The 24,632-nt window shown below is 35.4% G+C and overlaps 1 protein-coding gene across 4 annotated transcripts in view; it reads right to left on the minus strand.

The window, feature by feature from the left end:
* The window catches only part of LOC149828940 (uncharacterized), a 73,741-nt gene that overhangs the window by 28,719 nt on the left and 20,390 nt on the right, over positions 1–24,632 (minus strand). For all 4 annotated transcript variants that reach the window (XR_016434092.1, XM_090017007.1, XM_090017008.1 and 1 more), the window contains exons 6-10: positions 20,669–20,818; positions 17,646–17,792; positions 16,090–16,156; positions 9,692–9,978; positions 8,427–8,558 (exon numbers count right to left, since the gene is read on the minus strand). Coding sequence is in view for 3 of the 4 variants with exons in the window: in XM_090017007.1 (XP_089873133.1) it covers positions 8,427–8,558; positions 9,692–9,978; positions 16,090–16,156; positions 17,646–17,792; positions 20,669–20,818 (783 nt within the window). In the remaining variant the exon portion in view is untranslated. The remainder of the gene's footprint in view (positions 1–8,426; positions 8,559–9,691; positions 9,979–16,089; positions 16,157–17,645; positions 17,793–20,668; positions 20,819–24,632) is intronic.

Below are 24,632 nucleotides of genomic sequence, written 5' to 3' on the forward strand. Positions count from 1 at the left end.
TCAATTGACTAATGTCCTTCATGCTCCTTCATTTCCTCAGAACTTACTATCTGTTAGTCGTATTGCTAAGGAGAATAATTGTAGGGTGATATTTGATCCTGTGTGTTGCATTTTTCAGGACTTACTGACGGGGAAGCAGATTAGTGGAGGCCATGAGGAGAGTGGTGTCTATTATCTACATCAGCCGGTTGGATCCATGAATTCTGTGTCTGAGCCATCTTCCAGTACCTATCAGTGGCATCTCCGTCTTGGTCATGTTCCTTTGCCAAAGCTTCGTAGACTTATTCCTCAGATTTCTCCATCTGATTCATTCAAGTGTGATGTCTGTCAATTGGGCAAACATCACAGAAGCTCCTTTCCTTCTCGTCAAAGTCCATCGAGTCAAACAATGTTTGAGATTTTGCATGTTGATGTATGGGGACCTAGTAGAGTTCCTAGTCGGTCTCAGTGTCGTTATTACTTAGTTATTGTTGATGATTTTTCCAGATTATCATGGGTTTTCTTAATAAAAAAAAGGCCTGAGGTTGCCTCCATTCTTATATCTTTAATTATTGAAATAAAGACTCAGTTTCAGTCTCTCGTCAAGATTATCCGCACAGATAATGCTCTTGAGTTCAAATCCAATGAATTGTTACAATTCTATCGAAGTTGTGGCATTCGTCCTCAAATTACTTGTGCCCATACATCTCAGCAAAATGGCGTTGCTGAAAGAAAACATAGGCATCTTCTAGATGTAGCTCGCACCCTTATGTTGCAATCAAATATGCCACCCTCATACTGGAGGGACGTTGTTCTCACCACTTGTTATCTCATTAATCGTATGCCATCTTCATCTTTGGAAGAACAAATTCCCTTGCACGTTCTCTATCCTAATGCTCCTTTGTTCCCAATTGCTCCCAAAGTATTTGAATGTGTTTCTTTTGTTCATAAACTTGGACCTAACCGTGATAAATTGTCTGCCCAAGCTATCAAGTGTGTATTTCTTGGATATCCGAAAAATCAAAAAGGCTACCGTTGCTATGATCCCATCTCTCGGCGAGAGTATGTTAGTGCAGATGTATCTTTCTTTGAATATGTTCCTTATTTTTTTACCACTGCATCCAGACTGCATGTTGAACACGGTGATACCCTGCCTCTTCCCATTCCTCCTCTTCCTTTGGAGTCATTTTCTAAGTCTATCTCTCATTCTCAGTCTCCCACATTTGCTCGATACCAGGATCCTCCTCTGGTGTACACTCGCAGATCACCACCTGAATCAGCACCTACACCATCGCCTTCTTCAGAAGTGAGTTCTCCTGAAAATATTACAATGTCTAATGTTGATGATGACAGACCTATTGCTCTCAGAAAAGGTAAAAGGCAATGCACATTACATCCTATCTCCAAGTTTGTTACTGAGGCACGACTTGGGGTTCACATGAGGAATTTTATCTCTGCTTTATCTGCCACTTTTGTCCCACTTAATCATCAACAAGCATTATTAGATCCTAAGTGGAAGCAGGCAATGCAGGTCGAGATGGATGCCTTGCTCTCATGTGACACATGGGATTTGGTTGTTCCTCCCACTGATGCAGATATCGTTGGATGTAAGTGGGTCTACACCATTAAGTACAACTCGAATGGCTCAATTGAAAGGTACAAGGCCCGGTTGGTCGCTAAAGGGTATACTCAAACATATGGAGTTGACTTTTTTGAGACCTTTTCTCCAGTAGCCCGTCTTGGGACTATTCGGTTGGTCATATTTGTAGTTGTCCATTATGGATGGAGTTTATGTCAGTTAGATGTGAAAAACGCCTGGAGATCTATATGAGACAGTGTACATGCAGCAATCTCCCGAGTTTGAGGTTCAGGGGGAGTGTAGCAAGGTGTGCAAACTAAAGAAAGTTATATACGGTCTCAAACAAAGTCCACGTGTATGGTTTCAGAAGTTATTTGAAATTATGTCTGCATTTGGCTTCAACAGGTCATCTTCAGATCACTCCTTGTTTAGCAAGAAAACCTTCGTTGGTATTGTGGTTATGGTTGTATATGTAGATGATATTATTCTTACAGGGAGTAGTGCAAAGGATATCTCAGACACAAAGATTCATCTTCAGAAGCATTTTGTCACAAAAGATCTCGGTTCTCTTAGATATTTCTTGGGCATAGAAGCGGCCAAAAACAGTGAGGGGTTAGTCCTATCACAAAGAAAGTATGTACTTGATCTACTGCAGGAAACAGGGATGTTAGGCGCCAAACCAGCCAATATACCAATGGATCCTAAACTGCATATGTATGATGAAGAAGCAGAACCTATTGACAGTGGAAGTTTTAGATCCCTGGTTGGCAAACTTTTATATGTCACTGTAACACGGCCAGATATCTCATTAGCAGTGAGTAAGATAAGCCGATTCATGGACAAACCTACTTGAGTGCATTGGCAAGCAGCTATGATGATTCTCAGGTATTTGAAATCCTCTCCTGGAAAGGGATTGCTATATGAACAAGGCTCCAACCTTGATATAATTGCATACTCAGATGCAGACTATGCAGGGGCTATCGATGATAGAAAGTCCACCATAGGGTTCTGCGTGTTTGTCGGAGGAAACTTAATTACTTGGAGAAGTAAGAAACAAATTATGGTAGCTCGTTCCAGTGCTGAATCAGAATATAGAGCTATGGCTCAAACTGCTGCTGAAATGATGTGGGTTAGGTCCATTCTAAAAGATCTACAAGTGTTGATTTCATCCCCAATGTTGATGATGTGTGATAATCGAGCAGCTACCCATATAGCTAACAATCCTGTTTTTCATGAGAGAACGAAACACATTGAAGTTGATTGTCACTATATACGTGACTTAGTGCAGGCGGGGCATATTTCTACTAGTCATGTGACATCTGAAGACCAAGTTGCAGACGTCTTCACCAAGCCTCTTGCAAGTGCAGGTTTCTGAAGATGTTGCAGCAAGCTGAGCATGATAGATATATATGCTCCAGCTTGAGGGGGAGTGTTAAAAGTAATATTCATATGTCTTGAGGTGGTCATACGTAATTAAGCATAATTATGTATGCCTACTTGTAATTGTGTTACACCTAATCACCTCTTTAAATAGGTGATTAGGGTTAATGAATCTCTCTCTCTCTCTCTCTCTCTCTCTCTCTCTCTCTCTCTCTCTCTCTCTCTCTCTCTCTCTCTCTCTCCTTGAAATCGAACCTAGGGCTGAAAGAAAACAACATATATATACATATATTTTAAGCATATACGCATATAATATACTATATACATATGTATATGTATAAAAAAACAATATACATACATATGTATATATGTATGTATATATATATATAAAAGAATATATTACTCTTAACACCCCTCCTCAAACTTACAGTAAGTTTGCAAATACAAATAAGTAACTCATTACACAAGATATCATCATTTGTCTTCTTCAATTTCTTTCATTCGTTGCTTTCATTAGGAGGTGCTCCATCATATGCTCTATTACACAGGAAATCTTTAATTATCATCAATTCTTGGAAACATGTAAATAGTGCTAACAAAAACATCCAACTATACAAAAGTATATCTTAAGAAGATTTCAAAGGATAATTATATTAGCTATATATTATGGAAAGAGGATGGTCAAAGCACACATACAGTATATAAATTAATTTAACATCATTTAACGTGAACAAGTCATGCGATAAACCTTTTATCACTTTTAATCATTCATGAGAACAAACATTATTTAAAGTGAATATTCATATATTTATCACATAAAAGACATGATCATTAAATAAATAACTCATAAAAGAGTTAAAAACACAAGATAGTTTTACACAAGGAAAGACATAAAAGATAAGAGTGTTAAAGAAACATTAATTTTTCAAAAGATAATATCAAGTGTTAAATACACACAATAGCTACTATGTGCATACACATAAGAGATTTCACTAATAAAATGCTTAGAAAAGCATGTAAAGAAATATGCAGAATTACAAAAGCAAAGTGCAAAAGCACTTACAAGTCCAAGCATGGACAACACAAAGACGCGAAGGCACAATACAAGCATAAAAGTGCATAAGCACAAGTCCACTATGGGACAATACTAAGGGCTAACAAAGGGCAACCCAAGCAAAAAATATATATTTGTTTATTGAATATATGCTTAAAAAAACATAACCTTATGCAAATTATGCAAGACAATTAATCATGGAATAACTCACGCAACTAAGGCATATACAATGCAAAATGCATGAAAATATTTCAACAACCGGTTCTTATAAAAGAACAAATGAGTTCAGAAAAAATTACAAAGAGATTTTAAAATTCTCATACACCATATGAATGAATTTTGCAAATTAAAACATTAGTTTGACCATCACAAGCAATCACCTCACTAGACCTCTAAATCTCAAAAATCAAGTGTATCAGCGACTAAAACAAAAGCACAGACATAATGTCACTAAAAGGCCAAAAACACACACGAAGGTGTGTATAAACATCTCTAGATTAGAACAAGAGCATAATCACAAAGCTAACGATGGGCTAAAATCACACACGAAGGTTGAATAAACATTTTTTGTTTACATATAATAACACTAAAAAAGTAAGTGTATCAGCAACAAGATCAAGAGTATAATCTCAATGCGCTACAAACACACACGAAGGTGTGAACAAACATCTCTTATCTATATACAATGACACTTAGATAAGAGGCATAAAAAGGAGAAGACACTCGAGGTAAGAAAGCTTCTAATAGAAACACACTAATGTTATCAATAAGAATATTAATTTTAACCATCTTTCGAAACACCATGTATTCAAAAATAGATAGCAATCACAGATAAACAGAGTTATAAGCATCCATAATAATAATGGTCATACAACAAATGAGTGACACATACTCACAGATCCAGAGATCAAACAACTGTTAGTTAGAGTCAAACCATAAGTTGACAATCTAAACTGACATAAAATAAGGTGCATACAACTTTCCCAACAAACATCTTTGAATCAACAAAAGCATATATGAATTCAGAGGTCAATCAACTATCAATCAGATCCAAGACTGGTGTCAACACGACACACATAAACTTTGGTTATCACACATAACTCACCTCAACGGCTAACCCTAACCCAACAACAAGGCCAAGAGAAATTATTCACCATATAAAATTTTGTGATGGACAATCCAGATGTCATAAAAAGACAATACATACTCGCATAAGTCATTTTCCAAATAGGTGAGTTCATATCAAATATCCGATTTGAAAAGACAAGTTTCAAATCCAATATAGGTAAAAACCTTAGCATAAAAATTTGTGCAATCATATACACAATGATATTTCAATTGACGCAATTCTATGCAATACATGATATCTTATGACAATTTTCACAAATTTTAACGAGTCGTGCTCAATATAGGCACTCTTCGTAGAGAAAAGATCATAAATCTACCAACAATAAACAAGTGCACTAAGCGCATCACATACAAAAGGTCAATAAGTCCCATTAAAGAGACAAGAGCATATTTGATAAGAGGTTAGAGACAAATCATAAGTCTACTATGAGACAATTGAAAGCAAACATGTAGAAATTCATAAAGATCTACATATAGAAATAACATACATAACGATCTCTAATCATGAACCCATATACATCATACAACAAATATGAAATTTCTAAGAAAAATATCAAAGAGAGAGAAACCACCAGGAATTGCAAGAGTGCACAAGTTTCCGAATCAATAAATCACCAATGGACAAAAAACACATAAATCCACTAAGGACTAAAAAGAAAAAATATGTTTTAACAATGCTCAAGAGGAAGCATAAGCACAATAATCCACTAAGAAAAACATATTTAATATTTTAAAATATGCATTTGAGTATAAGTCATGCTTAGTACTCATAAAAATTACTTGAGACATATACCATCTAAGGAAACAAAGTCCTACAAAATATATTTACTGCAACAACAAGAGTGGACACTCAAAGAGTTTCACCAAAGGAATACACAAGCCACAAAATGGGCTTACACACAAACACCCACTAAAGGGGCAAAAACATAAGGAATAAAATAATATTTTATTGATCAATTTATGCAAGAAGGCATATACCAAGAGATTTCACAAGTCATTAATTTTGAATATACTCTTAATAGGTTGTAGAATGATAGAGCCATATCACTCACACATACATGAAATAACACAGTCATATGATAACAGAAAAGATCTCTATGAGAACATAATATCTTGGACTCATAATTAAAAATAACCTAAAAAAACATCAAAATATATTAACAATCCCAAGGTTGTCCATGTATACATATACACCAAGGAACATTCAAACATGAAATTCAATATTTTGCAAAATATGAACACATAAGATTTTAAGAAATCGCATACTTTTGCAAAAATATAGTTTTTCACTATATATTATAATTCAAAAACATATATTTCATATATCAAAAGATAACAATCTCTATCTATTCCAATTTCAAAAGAAAACATGTAATATTAACATTACCCATTTAGAAAAAACACCTACCATACATATAAAGGTAGAAAGACAAATATCAATACCGAAATGTGAAATCCTTGAGTCCATACCATTCATAAATACGAATCACTTCTAAGACCATGATGCCAAGGCTTTGATACCATGTCATGAAATGGTACGGATCTCAACGTACTCCATAATGGTCTCTAAGAACATAAAACATTTTGATAAAAATATGAGAGCTAAAAAGGTTACATAAAAAAGTGAATGAACAATTTTATTCATAATGGACAAAGGAAAATTACATTGAATAACTTTAGTCATAATGGACACTAGAGATATAAAAGAAAAAATTACATAAGTTTCTCACTACATAGCTCCCAAAATACACATAAAATACCTAATACCACCCATCACTCTCTCACTTTATAAAGGCACACAATCACACCCTTTTATAGAGAAAATGAGAGGAATAAGTAGTAGAGAGAAGGAGAGGGAGCCAAAGGGAGGAGCCTCCCAATGGCTAGATTTCTAGCCATTGGGAGCTAGTCAAACAAGTTTGACTAGGTCCCAACAGAGAGAATTTTTAGCCGTTGGGACTAAGTCAACATGTTTGACTTAGTCCCCAATATATATATATATATATATATATATATATATATATATATATATATATACTTTGAGCATATATGTATATAATATACTATATACATGAGTATGTATATGTATAAAAAGAACAATATACATATATGTATGTATGTATATATATATATATAAAAGAATACATTACTCTTAACAGGTACATCACACTTTAGGAGTATTATAGTTTCCCTCACCGAAAGTTCATTCCTTTTTTTCTATACACCAGCATCATTTTATCATCAATGCTGGAATAAACAGTTCTACATTCCTTATAACTGGATTGCTGTTGATTATGTGTAGAATTACCAACTCCAATTTCCCAAGTGTAGGAGGGGCCATTTTGAAGGAATACCGTAAGTAAACTAGAGGTCTTATTAAAGTGAAACTGAATTAGTCTGTTATATCGACTTCTGCAATTTTCTAAACTGGATGTTGATATCTTTGACAACACTATTTGCTAACTTCAGTTTAGCTTACTTTTCTGCTTTGTCACATGGATACTTCATTTGTATTCCCATACCACATCCCCTTGCATACTAAGTCGTATTGGAGAACCACATAAAAATGATGTAGCCCCATATTTACAGTCATATCAATGTGAAATATCTTATTTGGGCAAACCTCTACGATACATTTATGTCTAACCTATGTAATACGGACTCTTCTAACAGGGCACCGCACCTGCGTCGCACCCGCACCCATGCGGGTGTGACACTTGGATACGGTATCCTTTGTGTCAAGTGAAGTCAACCACATTGAGGTTCATTTCTATCCAAAATTAGATTCAGTTAACCCTAATCAAGTCCAGTTTTATTTATATTATATATATAAATACATAAATGCACACACATACACGTAGTGTTAACTTAAAACTGTTAAAATTTATTTTATATATATATATATATCCTCCCCGCACCCCTGCACCCAAGTTTTTTTAAAGTGCCGCATCACTGCATCTGCACCCGCACCTATGTGACATAGTGGCTAACCAACTTTTACAAAAGGCACATGCAATAGTTCAGCCACTCCTTTTTCTTTTTGACAGAAAACAACCACTCCATAGAAATTTGTAGTTCAATCTCATTATCTCTTAAGAGGAATTGCACAAGCTTCCCATAGAGTTGCCAACAAAGGGATATAACATTGCTAAATGCATGCATGATAATAAAATTTACTTTCTTTACAAAAACAAGCAATAAAAAATTAACATGTTAACAAATATGAACAATAATTAGTTGCTGCAAAAACAAAATCACAACCAAGTATCTGTTTTGTTGTGAAAGATATTTATATAAAAGCAATACCTTTCCATGCAATGCATTTTCAATAAAACCAAGAAAAGCATCTGATGAGTCACAATGTAAGTTGATCCATTTATTTAGTTGCAAAAAAATTTCAGTGATTCCAGCTTTTAGAATGAATTCCTGCTCACCATCCTGCAAGGATTATATACAATGAGTAACTACACAGCAACACTTGAAGATAAAACAGGGAGAGTATTTATGTTAAATATTACATAAAACAGAATGTAGCAACAAAAAACGCTTCTATAGAGAAAAGAAGAAAATGTGCTAACACTACCAAAAGCCCTCCTTTATCATGACAGAAAGCAGACACCATCATTAATGACTGCATGTTCTCCATGTTGTGACAAGAGTGCAGGCCTTATTGATTGTCACTTATGTACTCTCATCTCCTTTAGAAGCAAGTTGACCTTTCACAGACTAAAGTTGCATAAACGTAAATATAACTTTGAATTTCAAAGACAAACAGAAAGGTTGTGAAGTGCAAAATGTAACAACTTTGATGTACAATGTTAAAAAAGGTTCCTTAATTGAAAAATTGCTTATTGTGCAATAAAAAATTACTTGATGATTCACATAAATCAGCATTTAGAAATAATGATTTATTCTTTTTGTGCCTTGGGTGGATGGGTGGGTGTCTGCAAACATGTGCATGTAACAGGTTTTAGACATGTTTTAACCTCAAATTCCAGAAAATGTTTTATAATGGTTTTATAATGACTAACAATGATAGTATGGATCAACAACCATGTTAAGCACAGAGCTGAAAAGCATGCCTTCTTAATGTATGAAACAGCAGATATTTTTGAAAAATGCTGCAGAGAAGTCCATTGTTTGAGAATGCTTCCTAAGATGAAGCATGTAAGTTTAAGAGTTCTCTCTCTCACACACCAAGCACATAACAGTAGAGCCTCAAAACCTAGCTCCAAGGCATCAGGCTTAAGTATTGTTCTTTATCCAATTATATGCCAGGGAAGCGATTTTAGATGTCTTCAAACTTTTACCTATAACAAGAACTAAATAGCTTTTTATCAAGAAAATGCATAATAGTTTAGTATCCTGATGGTATTGTAAAATACAATCCCATCATAATTGCTTGAAAAATGATAGAGAAAAACATGGGGATTAATACCATTAGGGCTCATGGGACATAACATATGTGCTTGGAATGGAAAGCAAGGGTAGACCATCTTACAAAATGAATTTCTAAAAGGTTAAAATATGATGTCAATAATAAAATTACAAAGCACAAAATTACTGCAGACCTTCATTGTTGAAAAACAGGGCCCAAGTACTTCTTCCAATAACTCAGGCAGGGTATAACTTTTTCTAGCAGCTCCCTTATCTAAAGATGGAAGTGGTTCTTCCATACATGTCTCATCTACTACAACCAACTTGACTGAAAAGCTTATACTTTGCAATATTAAAAGCAAGCAATCAAAAGTTTTTCCATCAGTTTTGAGCTCTGAGCTGATCAACTGAATGCACTCCTTCCAATAATTGATGATAATAGGCAATAGTTGTTGAAGTTTCCTGTATATGGTTGAAAATCCTGCAAAAAGGTTCAGGGAGAAAACATAAAGCTTGATGTACATGATTTTTAAAGATTGCAATGAAGAGATGACATAAACTAAAGAGAGCATACTACAAGAAAAAAAACTAAAGAACAGAAAATTCCCTTGGCAGCATCTAGACAATAATAATTAGATGATATAAATCTATTCCACATATTGAGAAAGAAAGGAAAACAAATTTTCCAAAATCCAAAATAAAGTGTATTTTTTACAATATGATCAGAAAAAAAATGTCCTCTATTAATTGTAGAAGCAGCTGTTAGTCATGACGCCCCACTGAAGCAATGAACTGATGATTTTCCTAAAAATTCCTCAAGCAGCTGTTAGTCAGATTGCATATTCTTTTACCAAAAGCTCGCGACTAAAGACTTTTCAGCCATTCCTCTTCACACTTGGAATGATTGTGTTCACATTATCCCAAGCTTGAGGGGGAGTGTTAAGAAATGTAATATGTGTATCATTGTTATGTGTGCTGCCCTTGTACATATTATTGGTTATAGGGGTATTATTGTATCTATCCATTGGTTGTTGCAGAGTTTATGCTTTTTGTCTTTTAGTGAGCCGAATGGGTCGGCTTTCATATATTGTTGTATCCTTCTATTTGCTCTTTAATAAGGCACATAGTGTTTTTTCCTCTCTCTCTTCTCTCTCTAATGGTGTTTGTAATAACCACGATTTTTAAAACTTTTGTGTTATGGGCCTGGGATCCACCTTTCGGATCCAGGATCCATATGTAAAGTATATCATATTTGATATATATATATATATGTAATTTATTTAAATTAATACAAAGATTTATAAGAATATGTAAGGGATCCATAGTTGGATCCATTTGGACCCAGCCTATGGATCCACTTCGCAATGGGTTGCGGGTCCAAACTTGTGGACCCTACTAATCAGGTGAACATGCACCGGGTCCTGGGTTCGGACCCGAGTCATGTCCCCTGTGGCAGGTAGGTAACAAAAAAAATAATAAATAATAAAAGTTAATTTAAATGTAGGAAAGCTTTTGGACCCGAGTCGGACCCGACCCGGATCCATAACCCGATAGGGTTTTTAAAACCCTATATCGGGCTGCAGTCTTTAAAAAAAATGGGTAAGGGCAAGAATCGTGCCTAGGGCACGATTCTGCTGTTTCTAAAGAGGAAAGGAAGGAAGGGGGGGGTCGGCTGGCGTAACCGATCCCCACCCATCTCGGCTGGAAAGGGGGGGGAATCTACCGATAAAAGGGAGTGGAGAGGGGGTCTCTTCCCTCGTCTCCCTCGTTTCTCCCTTCCCTCATCTCTCTCTCCCTCGATCTCTCTCTCCCTCTATCTCTCTCTGTCGAGTTGGGTGAGAGGAGGTTGCCGGCGAGCTGCGGCAGTCCACATCCACCATTGCCGACTTCCAGCGAGCTCCCCGTCACGGCAGCAGCAAGGAGCAGCCCTAGCCGATCGTGCATACGTGCCTCCAGCCTCCTATCGCCGGAAAAACTTAAAAAGGTACGGGTTTTTCTTTTGGGTTAAGTGAGGAAAACGAACATGGATTCGATTTCCATGAAGTATTTTAGGATGGAAGCATGTGGGTAAGTAAATCCGAGCGTTTATTCTAGGATCCATGGATGAAATCCATGTGTATTCATGTTTTTTTTATGCTATTGCGGAATAATACTCGTGTAGTGGTGTTTTTACATTAAAACAGAAGGTTGATCCATAAAAATAAAAATGAATTAACTTTCTTATGTATGTGCAGGCTAGTAGTTCTGATCCTTATGAAAAACCCATATTAGGGATTCTTAATGCTTGTAAATCTGGAAATAAAGCCAAAAATATAGGCGAACGTAAGTTAGAAACTTTATAAACCTGAGTATGTTTGAGTTATGCGAGCATACCTGCTGTTCTGCAAATTTCTTTTTTGATTTTGGTATGCTGTCAGCAATAATAGAAAAAAAAAAAGAGTCGATAAATTTTTAGGAATAGGGCCCAGGTATTAAGTCGGCTGGGCTGTGTCCTAGACCCAGCCACTGGGTCGGCTGGGTGAGTCTGGCTGTGTGCTAGACCCAGTTTTGGCTGGGCCACTTGTTCGATTCTTTTAGATACATGTGGTGTGTTTCCTAAATTCCAAATTTCCTTAACTGTGTGTTTTTCAATGCATGTCAAGAATGTAATTTTCTGTGTAGGTCGTTTCTACTCCAAACAAAATTTTATTACCTAGAACTGTGTTAACATTAAATTGAGAAAGCATATATAGGAATACCAAATACTTGAAAGACTCACTGTATACAAACTTAAACTTGTTTCACATGTATTTATTTTTCGAAAATATCTAAAACTGAAAGTTTGTTTATGACTGTACCAGATGACTTATAAACATATTATAAGGTGAATAAAGGGCTTATCACTTGTACGATTATCTTTACATGCTTGTTATTTGAGGAAATTTGTATTCAAAATTCCTTTATCTTATTCGTGAAAGGGAATACAAACCTTTTCACTTGTAAACTAATTTAAGGCATAAAGTGATCTTTTGAGTGTTGTGCTTGGTGAAATTAAATGCCAAATAGCTACTTTAGTTATTGTACCATTTTTCCTAGATTTCTCATACAAATTGTTTGTATAGACCATATCAATGTTATTAGAAATTTCTGTACCAAAATTTGTTTTGCTGCCATACTTTATTGTGGTTAAGCATGATCTGATCATAGTGTAAAAACTGGGAATTTAACCTCTTGTTTTATTTCCTGGTAAAACCGGCTAGTGCACTGTTACCTTGTGTAGGGACGTGGATCGGAGTTTCCTTTTTTGCATGTGTTGAATATAGATTCATACTGGTTACACATTTCAAAGGAATTTTTGATGTGGATAATGTACGGGATTATGTGGATCTAATCTTAAGATTTGTATACATTAAATATGTTGTCATATGTTGATGAAAGTTCAGTTTAGTGTACTAAATTCCCAGATTTTTCCTGTTATGAATGCTTTGGATATGTGCACGTTAGAATTGGAATTCGCCTTGAATAACTATGCGTGATCAAATTTCAAATGCAATGTTACACATCTGGTGGGCATGTGCAAATCTTGAATTTTTATTGCTATACTTATGTGTATTGGCATAAGTACTCGTATGTCTTAATTGGAACAATTCATGAATGAACTCTTGTATTTGACATGAGTATGTGCATGACATGAAAACATGCATTTAATGTGGGGGTGTGAATTTATGCTTATGCTTATGAAATTATTGATTCATGCACAACTTGCATACATGAATGCGCATGGGAAAGCATGTGAAAAGAATGCATAGTGACATGTGATTGAGGATTTTTGCTTATGAATGCAGTGATGATCAAATTGGATCATCAGGGGCTGGGTGAGCCTCGAGAACTAGTTGTTCTCCGTTTTAATTACTTTGATGCATTGCAACAAATCAAATGCGAGATTTGTTGTTTTACCGCACTGTTCTATGTTGTCACGGGATGTGGTCCCGTGAAAAGCTTAGCATGCTGATGTGCAAGCTTATGTTATTAATTCTGCATGTAAATTCGCAAATGTAAAAGAAATGAATTAATAACCAGATAAAAGAAAGTAAAGAACAGTGTAATTCACTTTCTCCTTGATGTCCCTGCTTTAGCATGGGAATCTTGGATATTGCGGTTTAGGGGAAACCGTGAGGATACAAAAACTCCGTGTGCGTTTTGTTGCCCCTGAACCCGATATTGAGGTTCTTCTCCTGGCCACGGTTTTAGGGAGAATCCGCCACTTTACCCGGGAGTGGTGTGTTAGTCACAGCTGTGAGTTTGTTTTGGTATACCAAGAAAGTGGCGCCAGTGGATGCTGTTTTCCCTGGTGTCCCCGACTTTGGATGTTGTTTTCCAAGGTTCTGATGAATGGTGCTGTTTCCTGATATCGGTCGAGGGCTAAGTTTGGAACCCGGTAATAAAATACAAATTGTGTGTGAAGCTACCCCGGGAACCCTACTTGACCTCGGGGATTGTACATGTTTGGTGTATCCGCGGGCAATGATAAATTAAAAAGAGGAACTTAAAGATGGTGTGCATTTAATAGGACATGCATATGGAAAGAAGAAAGCTTAAATGAAAGATAATAAATGGTTCATGCATTGTACATAAATCATGCATATTCTTGCTTTGCATTAGTTCATGCATGTTTACCTGTTCACTTGGTTGTTTATGTTGATCATTGTATGATGTTGATCTCTTTTACATTTAATTCCCTTATTGATTAAGTTGTGATCAATGTTATATATTTCGTGTTCCCTCCTGTTAAATGTTTAATTATGCATGAATGGTTAATTGACTTAGGAATTGATTATAATCGTATTCCTCAAAATATTACATGGATCTTATTTATGCTCTTTTTCTTATTTGATTCATTAGGGAAATATGTACGCAGAATTCTTCAGATTTCTAACCCTCTCATTTTATTGGTTTTTCCCAGATACAGGTGATCAGTGAAATTGACTCGCTCTGAGGAGACACGAGGGTCACATTTGCTTTAGATTACTTCACTTACGGACAGAGGGGCTCTACTGTTATTTCCTTTTAGTTTTTCTTATTTCCTGCAATTCGCTATTTCACTTTTGACATTAAATATGACTTTTATTGATTCATTAATAAAAGAGTTCAGTTGGTTGGTTATGAATGATAAATGTAAGTTGGTTTGTAGTGTGTGGTTATCCAACTGAAATTGGAACTGTAGGGACCCCAGGTCTCTGGGAAGTTTTCCGCAACTCTTAGAAGAAAAAAAATTTCCGCATTTTCAAAAGGTATGAATTGGGGTCGTTACAGTGTTTGCCCTAATTATGTGAATTTGTATACAACATAATGGGATTTCAGCAAAGCTCATGTTGTTCCTCAGCTCTTAACACCATTTACACAAGGACTCAAAAATGGAGAAATGGGATACGAGAAATTTTTAGTCATAAGGGACATGTCTTAGGAGACATGAAATGGCAATCAACAAACACGTCAAGCACATCACTTCCTATAGCAGGCTCCAAGTACAAAGCATAGGTATCTTGAGGAGTCTCTCCACAAACATATATTTGCACCTATCAGTTTAATGGAACATAAATTATATATTCATATAAGCTAACCCAAACCTAGCCTTAGGCCAAATTAAGTACGACATGCTAAATCACTTGGACACAGAATAATTTGACATACTGGAAGTGAACCTACATCTCCATGCGAAAGTTAGTGTTGGCACAAAGCAAATACTCCAATCATGCTTATCCATAATCCTATTTGCACAAAAGATTGACAGATATATAGCAACAGTGTGATCACTGATCACTTATTATGTTACCATGCAGTTTTACATGAGTTGTCTTTGAATGACTTGACAGGCAGCACACTTAGTTAAGAGAGGAGAACCTGGAGGTTATTTCATTCATGCCAATGTGGTTACTTCAATGAGCTTAACTTGCATAGAAAACATCCAAGTAACATCAATCAATCCTAGTAAAATATTAATCTTTCAGCAGGTACAAGTGAAGTAGAATGCACCTGAACTATAACAGGCACCAAGAACAATTCCTTTATTTTTTCAACACTTAGATGATGTACACTTTTTATTTAATGTTATCAGATTTGTTTTTCCACCCCTTTTTTATCCTATGCTGCAGGAAACTTGAACACGACAGGCAAATGAGCTATAGATGACACAAAACACAGAGGCAAGATATATATATATAGAGAGAGAGAGGTCACCTATAATGAAATATCTTAACTTCGGAAAAGCAAAAACCTCCTAGCAATACAACTTCATTGCCAGGACTATGAGCATATCAGAAAGATCCACAATTATACCTTGGAAGCCACGAGAATTTGAACATTTCTTAACAAAGGAACTAGTGAAAAGACATCCAATGTTTCATTAAAAACAGAATAGTGGCCAAAAAAAAGAAATTCTCAGTCAAAGCCAAAAGCCATAAGGAATCACACTTAGTACCAGATCATAATTATGAATAAGAACAGATGTAGAGTCTGAGTCCCACAAAAATGACAACATATAGTAAACATATATGTATTAAAAATAGGATGCAATTAAACCTTCAGTCTCACAATCAAAAAATTTAAGCATTACCTTTATCACTGTTCACTGTAGGAAATGTTTCCAAGTAAGCATGCAATACGCCTTGCTCAGAGGCTTTCTACATCAAAAGTAACAAGTTAGTCTACTTTAGAAAAGAAAAGAAAACGGTGACCAAAAAAAAACTAATGAGGAGAAAAGTCAAATCAGAGGAAAATGTAACCTACAATATATAGGCCATTAATCGCAAATCCGTTTTTCTTCAATTCAATTGAAAAAACAAACGCATTTATTTGCTAGCACAGATTTGGCATTAAAAGTGTAACACATTTTCTTCTAGCAAACAGCAACCTGAATACTTTTTAAAGTTGTAACACACGCTAAACAGGTTATAAGAAATTCCAGAGATTGCCTATTCCTAATTCATTTAGGGCCAGTTTGTTTCATGCAATTTTCATGGGAAATTGCTGAGCAGGCATCCCTTTCCCCCATGAGTGAAAGAAACATGAAATCATCAGGGTAGGAAAGTGTCATGTTGGCATGAGTGGGCCCCAGTTTTTCTCACCACCTACCACTTTTCATGTGCAAATCCTTCCATATCCCTACCTATATAAAGTTGCTAGCAATCGTTTATGGAAGGTGTTTGCTTTATCTCAACATGTCACGCATTCTACTTGCTGAATATAACATCTCCAAGGTTGTCAAGCCCTGCCCATTAGATCCCGCACTTGCTGCAGGTCCAAGTGGTCAGGTATTCCAAAAGTCCAGTACACTAGCCATCTTATTTCAGAATATCAGCTGACTTTGAAGTAGAAAACTATTACATGTAGAGGTACTAAGCTCTAGGGTCAAGGCCACTTGTAATCTCTTTAATCCAGCTATAGCTGCTTATATAAGAACATGTAAAACGCTGAAGATGAGACATGCAAGACTGACAATGGTCAATCCTACCAATAAGGATTACCAAAACCCTAGAAACTTTGGTAATAGCTACACATCAAATGATATTGCTTTGAGAACATGCAAAACAAAAGTTTGGCCAACATTCATGTTCTGATCTAAGCAGCATGACACCATCTCCAAACAACCATACATTTCTAAAGTGGTCCAACCACATGTTCAAGCACCACTCTACATGCCAAAGCCACGAATTCAAACAAGGGCTTGTAACGGAAAGCTAAAACATAACTTCATTATGACAATCAAACTCAACAAAATTTCAACTCTCCCTCTCATCAGCCCAATCTAGCTAGAAGCCTGCAAATTTAAAAAATGAAAGATCTACCAGATCATATGAAGACAGAGTACCAAATTCCAGAAATTAGGAAGGGGCACTAAAGACTCTATATGATGCATTCCCCCAGCAGATTAAACTTTAAACATCTTAGAGAATGGGAAAAAAGGAGCTTCCACACTGAGAATTGTACCTGTAAACTTAAAGAAACATGAAGAATCTAGAACAAAACAAATTCCAGGATGATATCCTGGAAAAATTCCATACATGCTCATGTGCTAAGAACAATTCATCTTAGTGAAGATCCAAAAAGTCTTGAAATTGCATGTTCAACAATCACCACCTAACCAACATCAGTTGCATGAAAGAAACGTACTTGCTCATATAATGGCTGTGCATTTTTCTTCTCCAATGTTAACGAAGCTAAGCAGCAAACAAGCACAGAAAGTGCGTCCTTCAGTTTGATTGTGTCGTCGAGAAAAGTATATTGACTGTTAAGTATGTTGATATAGTTATCAAGGATCTGTTGAACCAAAAAGTACTATTCAGTTAATGTAAATTTAGAACAGTTCACCTTGATTCCATCCAAAGAAGCAATAAACTGAAGGACTAGATACTAAACATAGCCTGAAATTTAAATAAGAAAAAACATAATCCAAATATTTTCAGAAACCACTGATGGATTGTGGTCAATTCTTGTAACAACAAGATACCAAGATAAGAAGAGTCAAAGCTGCAAAACCCAAAGACAGAATCCACAATATTTTAATGAAAAATGCAGGAAAAAAAGAAGCTCAAATTATCTAAGAAACCAACAATCCAAAGCATTACTGAAAGACAAGTTAGTCCTACATCAAAAGTAACCAAATGCTAGTAATCCATTAAGATGGACTAAGTTAATGATTTATGATGTAAATTCTGTAGACTTTGTTTGGAGCCGATAGTGTTTTTGTCACCATGGGTCATCTCCTCCAGTCCATAGTAAGGTTGCGGTGAGATGATAGAAAGAGAAGAATAGTAGAAGAGAGGAAGAAGTGAGAGCAAAGAAGGAGAATGGAAAAAAGAAATCTTAGGGAACAAAAAAACTCTCTCTCTCTACAGATATATATATATATATATATATATATACATATATTACAAAAAAATGCTAAGAGAAAATGCCCTTTATAATAAAGGATGTAAGACAATTATGTCCCAAAACACTATGTTAATACCAAAAATGTCCCTTCTAAGCTCTATCATTCTCAAACACTCCCCCTTCAAGTTGGGGAGAAAATATCCATCTTCAACTTGCCACTAATCTCTTGACATCTCATTTTATATATAGTTTTAGTGAGAATATCAGCCAGCTGTAGTTGAGAGTGCACATAATTTCATGATGAACTGGATTTGAAGCTATTTGTACAGCAGCCTTGTTGTCACAAAATGGGAATCTTCACCTTAAGCCGAAGTGCTGTAACCAATGACTTGAACCACATACCCGCACATATACCATGCGCTAAAGCTCTATACTCGACTTTTGCACTAGATTTAGCCACCACAGTCTGTTTTTTGCTCTTCCAAGACACCATATTCCCTCTAATCAATGCGCAGCACCCTGAGGTTGACCTTTTATCTTCCACTGCTCCAGCCCAATTTTCATCTACATACAATTCTAGGTCAAAGTACCCATGGTTCACAGATAAAAGATCGTTTCCAGGACTTCTCTTCAAGTATCTCAAAACTCAATATACAATATTCATGTGAACATGAGTTGGAGCATGCATAAATCTACTTAGGAACTCACTACATATGCTATGTCATGTACGGTGATAAAAGATATATAAGCTTCCCAACTAATGCTTGATACTTTCCATTATCCCCTAATTTCTTATCTTTGCTTTGCACCCTATTTATGGTTCACTTCAATAGGAGTGTCTGCATCCAAGCATTCCAACTTCATTTAAGAGGTGAAGCACATACTTTCTTTGGGAGAGGAGTGATTAATATTAGGACTTCAATCCCTAGAAAGTAGTGTAAGAGACCAAAGTCTTCCATACTACTCTTTTCAAGTACATCTACAAATCCTCTATCTGTAATTACAGTGTATCTACATAAACAATTAACACTAAAATTTCATTACCTTCCTCTAGAAAGAGTGTATGATTGTTCACACTTCTTTTATATGCATACTGGATAATAGTTGTGTTGAACCTTTTCAAACGATGCCCTTGGTGACTACTTGAGTGCATAAATAGCCTTTTTTTTAACTTGCACACTTTGTTGCCATCATTAAATAACTTAAAGCCAGGTGGAAAAAACATGTATATGTCATCATTCAAACTACCATGCAGAAATGCATTCTTTACATCTAGCTAGTGCAACGTCCAACCCTAGTAATCTGTTAGGCTTATTAACAACGTTATGGAGGTCAACTTGGCCACAGGAGCAAATTTTTTCTGCAATCAAACCAATAGGATTGACTATAACCTTTGCAACCAATCCAGCCTTGTACCTATTAACAGATTCAATTTCCTTGAACTTAAGAGTGTAAACCCACTTACATCCTACAAGCCTTCTTCCCTCTAGTAGGTCAGTCACCTCCCAAGTTTGATTCCTTTGTAAGGCATCCATCTCTTGAATCATGGTCTCCTTCTACTTTCAGTGAGCCAATGCTTCCTGTACACTTTTTACAATGGGATTTGCCTCAAAGTTCACTACAAAGACTTGGTAGGCTTTGAAAGTGGAGACATAGGTTACAGAATTGCTAAGATGAGATGTACAACATTTGTTACCCTTCCTAAAAGCAATGGGCAGATCAAAGTTAGTAAGATTGCCAAGGGTGTTATTGACGACATCTTCGATTGGTCAGCTTGGACCTGATTCTAGTGTGATTCCTTCAATCACAATAGTGAGAGGGTTAGGCAATGTAATATTCCTTTTAGGCATGGTTAAGAAAAAAATTCAGCGAATATCAATCAAGATATTTTTGAGCTTTTTATGCTAAAGTGACACGGTGTGACAAATAAAACAAAGAAGTTGAAGAGCAACAAATATTAGGAGGCAATAAACAGATGTGAAGATAGGGTATTGGTCACAAATTTAGCATTAAAATGGAACGTAAGGAATGAGAAACATGAATGTCAGTCAAGGTTAATGAAGATAATGTTTAAAAGGCAAACTGCAAAAGAAACAGAATTAATGCTTCAAAAGATATGTTTATTTGTTGGGATATTTAATTCTCTTCCTAGTGTTATCAAATAGTTATTTGTTGACGTAGTATTCAGGGCCTTAAGGCTCTTAAGAATCTTTCAAGTGAATCTTGAAGCCAAACAAAGAAGGTTATGAATTTCTTGAACACTGAATACTACACTACATACAAAAGGGCCAAAGGCTCCAACAAAAGGATAGAAAACAAACCTTATCAATGTGTAAGCATATAGATGATGGATAGTGCTGGAAAACAAGGTCCAAAAATTTCAATGCCATTAACCTAATATCAGGCTGCAAGTGTGTCATCGCATTAAAAATATATAGCATCATTCTGGAGATAACAGGAGCTTTAATGTCCTGCAAAAAACACAAAACCCATCATGAGGATAAAAAGGATTCATATCTATCTTCCACGAAAAGGAGAATGAAATACAAAGGCATGAAACACAACAAAACCACATCTCGTAACAAAGTATTAATTTCAAGCATTCATGAAGGGTGAAAAAGTAAAACACACACACAATAGTTGAATTGTTGGTGTCTCTTCTTAATCAAAGTAATATGAAATCAAAATGGAAAGTACAACTAAATAAAGGTTTTCTACACCCTTAATTTCTTTGAAAAACCTCAATAAGCATCCTAGTACTAATCTACAGTCCACAGATATTGCACTTCCAATCCAAAAAAAAATTGATATAAGCAGAATCTCTTAGATGGTAATTCATCTTTTAGGAGATATCACCCTAATTCAGGCTTCTTCATCTAACCAGAGATTTTAGACCAACAGGGAAATTCTAGAAGGCTGGTATTTAGTATCTTATAGCCAACCCAAAAAAAACAGGTTGAAATTGTTAAAATGCATTGTTTATATATAGAGAGAGACTGTACAGTCTTTTTGTTTTTGTTTTTTCATTTTATTTTATTATGTAATTCAGTGTTGACTGATTGGGTCGTTGGACTGCTCCCAACAGTCATAAGTCTGACCGTTGGAGGCAGTCCAATGACATTTTCTCCTTTTTGGCCGTATTCCATGCTCTATAAATAGAGCCTTATGTAAACCTGCTAGAATACGCTTTCAAGCATATTTGATAAAGAATACAAAGAATATTTATTTTTTCCTTTGTGTTCTTGTGAAGTTTGGGTTTTTCATCTTTTTTATGATATTGTATTCAGTCCTTTAGGGACCATATTGTGATTGTGCACTTGTATAGCCTTTTGTTGGCATTGTAATTGTGCACTTCTTGTTTTATTTCATGGTATATGAGCCTTGGGCTCTTGTAGTGTTGAAAATCATCTTGAGTATTCTCTCTCTGTGGTAGTGGTCTTCAAGCTTTGTTCTTCCACGCCAATCATTTCACCATTAAAATGGGTGAAAGAGAATCTGCCTCTGTCATCTCCTACAAGCTCAACGAAAATAACTACTTCATGTAGGCTACCGCAATGAAAAAACACATCAAGGGGAAAAAAACTGTGGAGTTTTGTTAGTGGAACCACTAATGAACCCCAATTAAAGCTAACGAGAAGAGGAGATCAAATCAAAGCACTTTTTGAAGAAGAAAAGGAGAAGGTTTTGCAAGACTATCAAGACAAAATGGAAGATTGGGAGGCTAATAACGCTCAAATACTCTCATGGTTCATGAATACAATGGAGTTCAAGATTACCACTAACATCAAGTTCAAAGAAGCATGTGATGCATGGATCTTCTTAAAGAGCTCATCCATTAAAAAGGATATGGCTAGATTATATTATCTCCAAGACAAGCTATGTACAACCAAGCAAGGGAATAAAAGTGTAAGGGAATTTTATGGTCTCTTATCACTTATTTGGGATGAATTGGCTTATATTAGAACCAAAATAGGAAGGTTTGACAATTGAAATAAGAAAACAAGTTAAAAGAGAAAAAAAATTCTCTTTCCTATATGGTTTTCGACCGAAATTTGAGCATGTTAGGTCCTCTTCACTTCATAGGACTTCGGCTCCTTCTATAAGTGAAGCCCTTGGTCAAATATGTCAAGCCAAAACTAGACTTGGAATGCACAAGTCTAGTGATGAGGTGCTAGTCGTATCAAAACCTAGTAACTTTGTTAAAACTTATAAACCTCCTCATTTTAAAAGAAAAATCAATGGAGGACATATTAGAGGAGCATATAATGGAGGATACAAGGGAGAAAAAATTATTTGTCACTATTGTAAAGAACCGGGGCACATAAGACCGGATTGTCCTAAACTCAAAAAGGCGACCGCATTAAGTGAAGAAACACAAAAATCAAAGAAAGTGGGCAACTTCAATGATTTAACAATTGCTCAAACTTGCGGAGGCCGTTTTACAAATACTAAAAGTCACTCCTACTTTCATTACCGTCATCTCTTCATCTTCTCCTCCAGGTAAGTCCTCTTGGATTTTGGATTCGGAAGTATCTTTTCACATGACTCATAATGAGTCCCTACTATCTGATTGCACTAATTCATATTTTTCATGTGTGTCAACCGTCGATGGTACTTCTTTAAAGGTTAAAAGTATAGAAAATCTTGATAATAATTCAAAAAAGTTCTTTGTTCCAAATGTTAGGGTTATTCCAAAACTTGATTTAAACATTTTTTCGGTTTCTCAAATTTTCGATTATGGGTGTAAAGTATTCTTCTCATCTAAAGCTTATTGGTTGCAGGATCTCCAGTTAGAGAAGCTAATGGGCAAGGCCATAGAAGATGATACATTTACTATAAGGATTTCTTATTGTAATCATGTTCAAGAAATTAATTTAGATCTTTGACATAAAAGACTAGGACATCCAAGTGTATCTAAACTATCTATTTTTTCGTTTTTGAAAAAAATTTGTAAGAAAAAAGAATTCGTATGTGAAGATTGCATACTTGAAAAAATGCAAATGTTGCCTTTTTGATCTAGAACTTCCTTGACTAATGAAAGTTTTGAATTAGTGCATTCGGATGTATGGTGACTCACTCCTGTTATGTCAAAAGGTGTTTATTCATACCATGTCACATTTATAGATGATTTTAGTAGACATACTTGGATTTACTTCCTTAGGATCAAATCCGAAATTTTTTTGTGTTTTAAAAATTTTCATAATCTTCTTAAAAATCAATTTCAATTAAATATTAAGATCTTCCTCTCTGACTCAAGGGGAGAGTTTTGTTAAACTGATTTTTAATCCTATTTAAAAACCCATGGTATTTTGAGTCAAAAATCTTGTCTTAGGACCCCTCAACAAAATGAAATTTTTGAAAGAAAACATCGTCATATTATTGAAACTATTAGGACCCTTTATATTTCAAAAGAAGTTCCGAAGAAGTTTTGGGCCGAAGTCGCCCTCATTGCGGTTTACTTAATAAATAGAATATCTTCTCAAACTTTAGAAAACAAATCTCTAATTGAAAAACTCTTTAAGGTTACTCCCGATTTGAAAAGATTAAGGGTTTTTGATGTAAATGTTTTGTGCTTCTTGAAAAATACAACAAACTCTCTCCTAAAGCTATTAAATGTATCTTTTTTGGATATGCCGAAAATCAAAAAGGTTATTGATGCTATGATTTTAAAAATGATAAACTTTATGCATCTAGAAATGTAACATTTCTTGAAAAAGAAAAGGGATTTGATCGTAAAAAAACTAAGTATCCAAGTATGCTTTCTTGTTTGACTTTTGCCTAGATCCAATGTTGAAAATAATGATGAAATTAGTGATAATATTAAAACAAATGATGAACCAAGTGAAGAACCAACTCATAACATTATACAATACTCTAGACGAGATAATGGGGAGCATCCATGTGCCCTTGGAAAATATAGCCAATCAATAAATATAGAAGAATCTAGTGTTAGAAGATCTAAACGAATACCTAGACCTCCAAATAGGTTTGTCTTCTATGAATTTTTTTCTTCAAACTATAGGGCATGTCTTCTAGCAATTTACGCATATCATGAGTGATTCAACTATAGAGAAGCCAAAGACATAAAAGAATGGGTAGAAAGCATGAAAATAGAATTAGATGCATTATATAAAGCATATACTTAGGATGTAAATGGGTATTTAAGGTGAAAACAAAGAGTGACGGATCCCTAGAAAAATATAAAGCAAGGTTAATTGTAAATGATACTTTCAGGAATATGGTATAGATTATGAGAAAACCTTTGCCTCGATAGCTCGCATAACC

This window comes from Nuphar pumila, chromosome 9 (genome assembly GCF_984573655.1).
Source record: "Nuphar pumila chromosome 9, dmNupPumi1.hap1.1, whole genome shotgun sequence".
Classification (NCBI taxonomy): domain Eukaryota; kingdom Viridiplantae; phylum Streptophyta; class Magnoliopsida; order Nymphaeales; family Nymphaeaceae; genus Nuphar; species Nuphar pumila.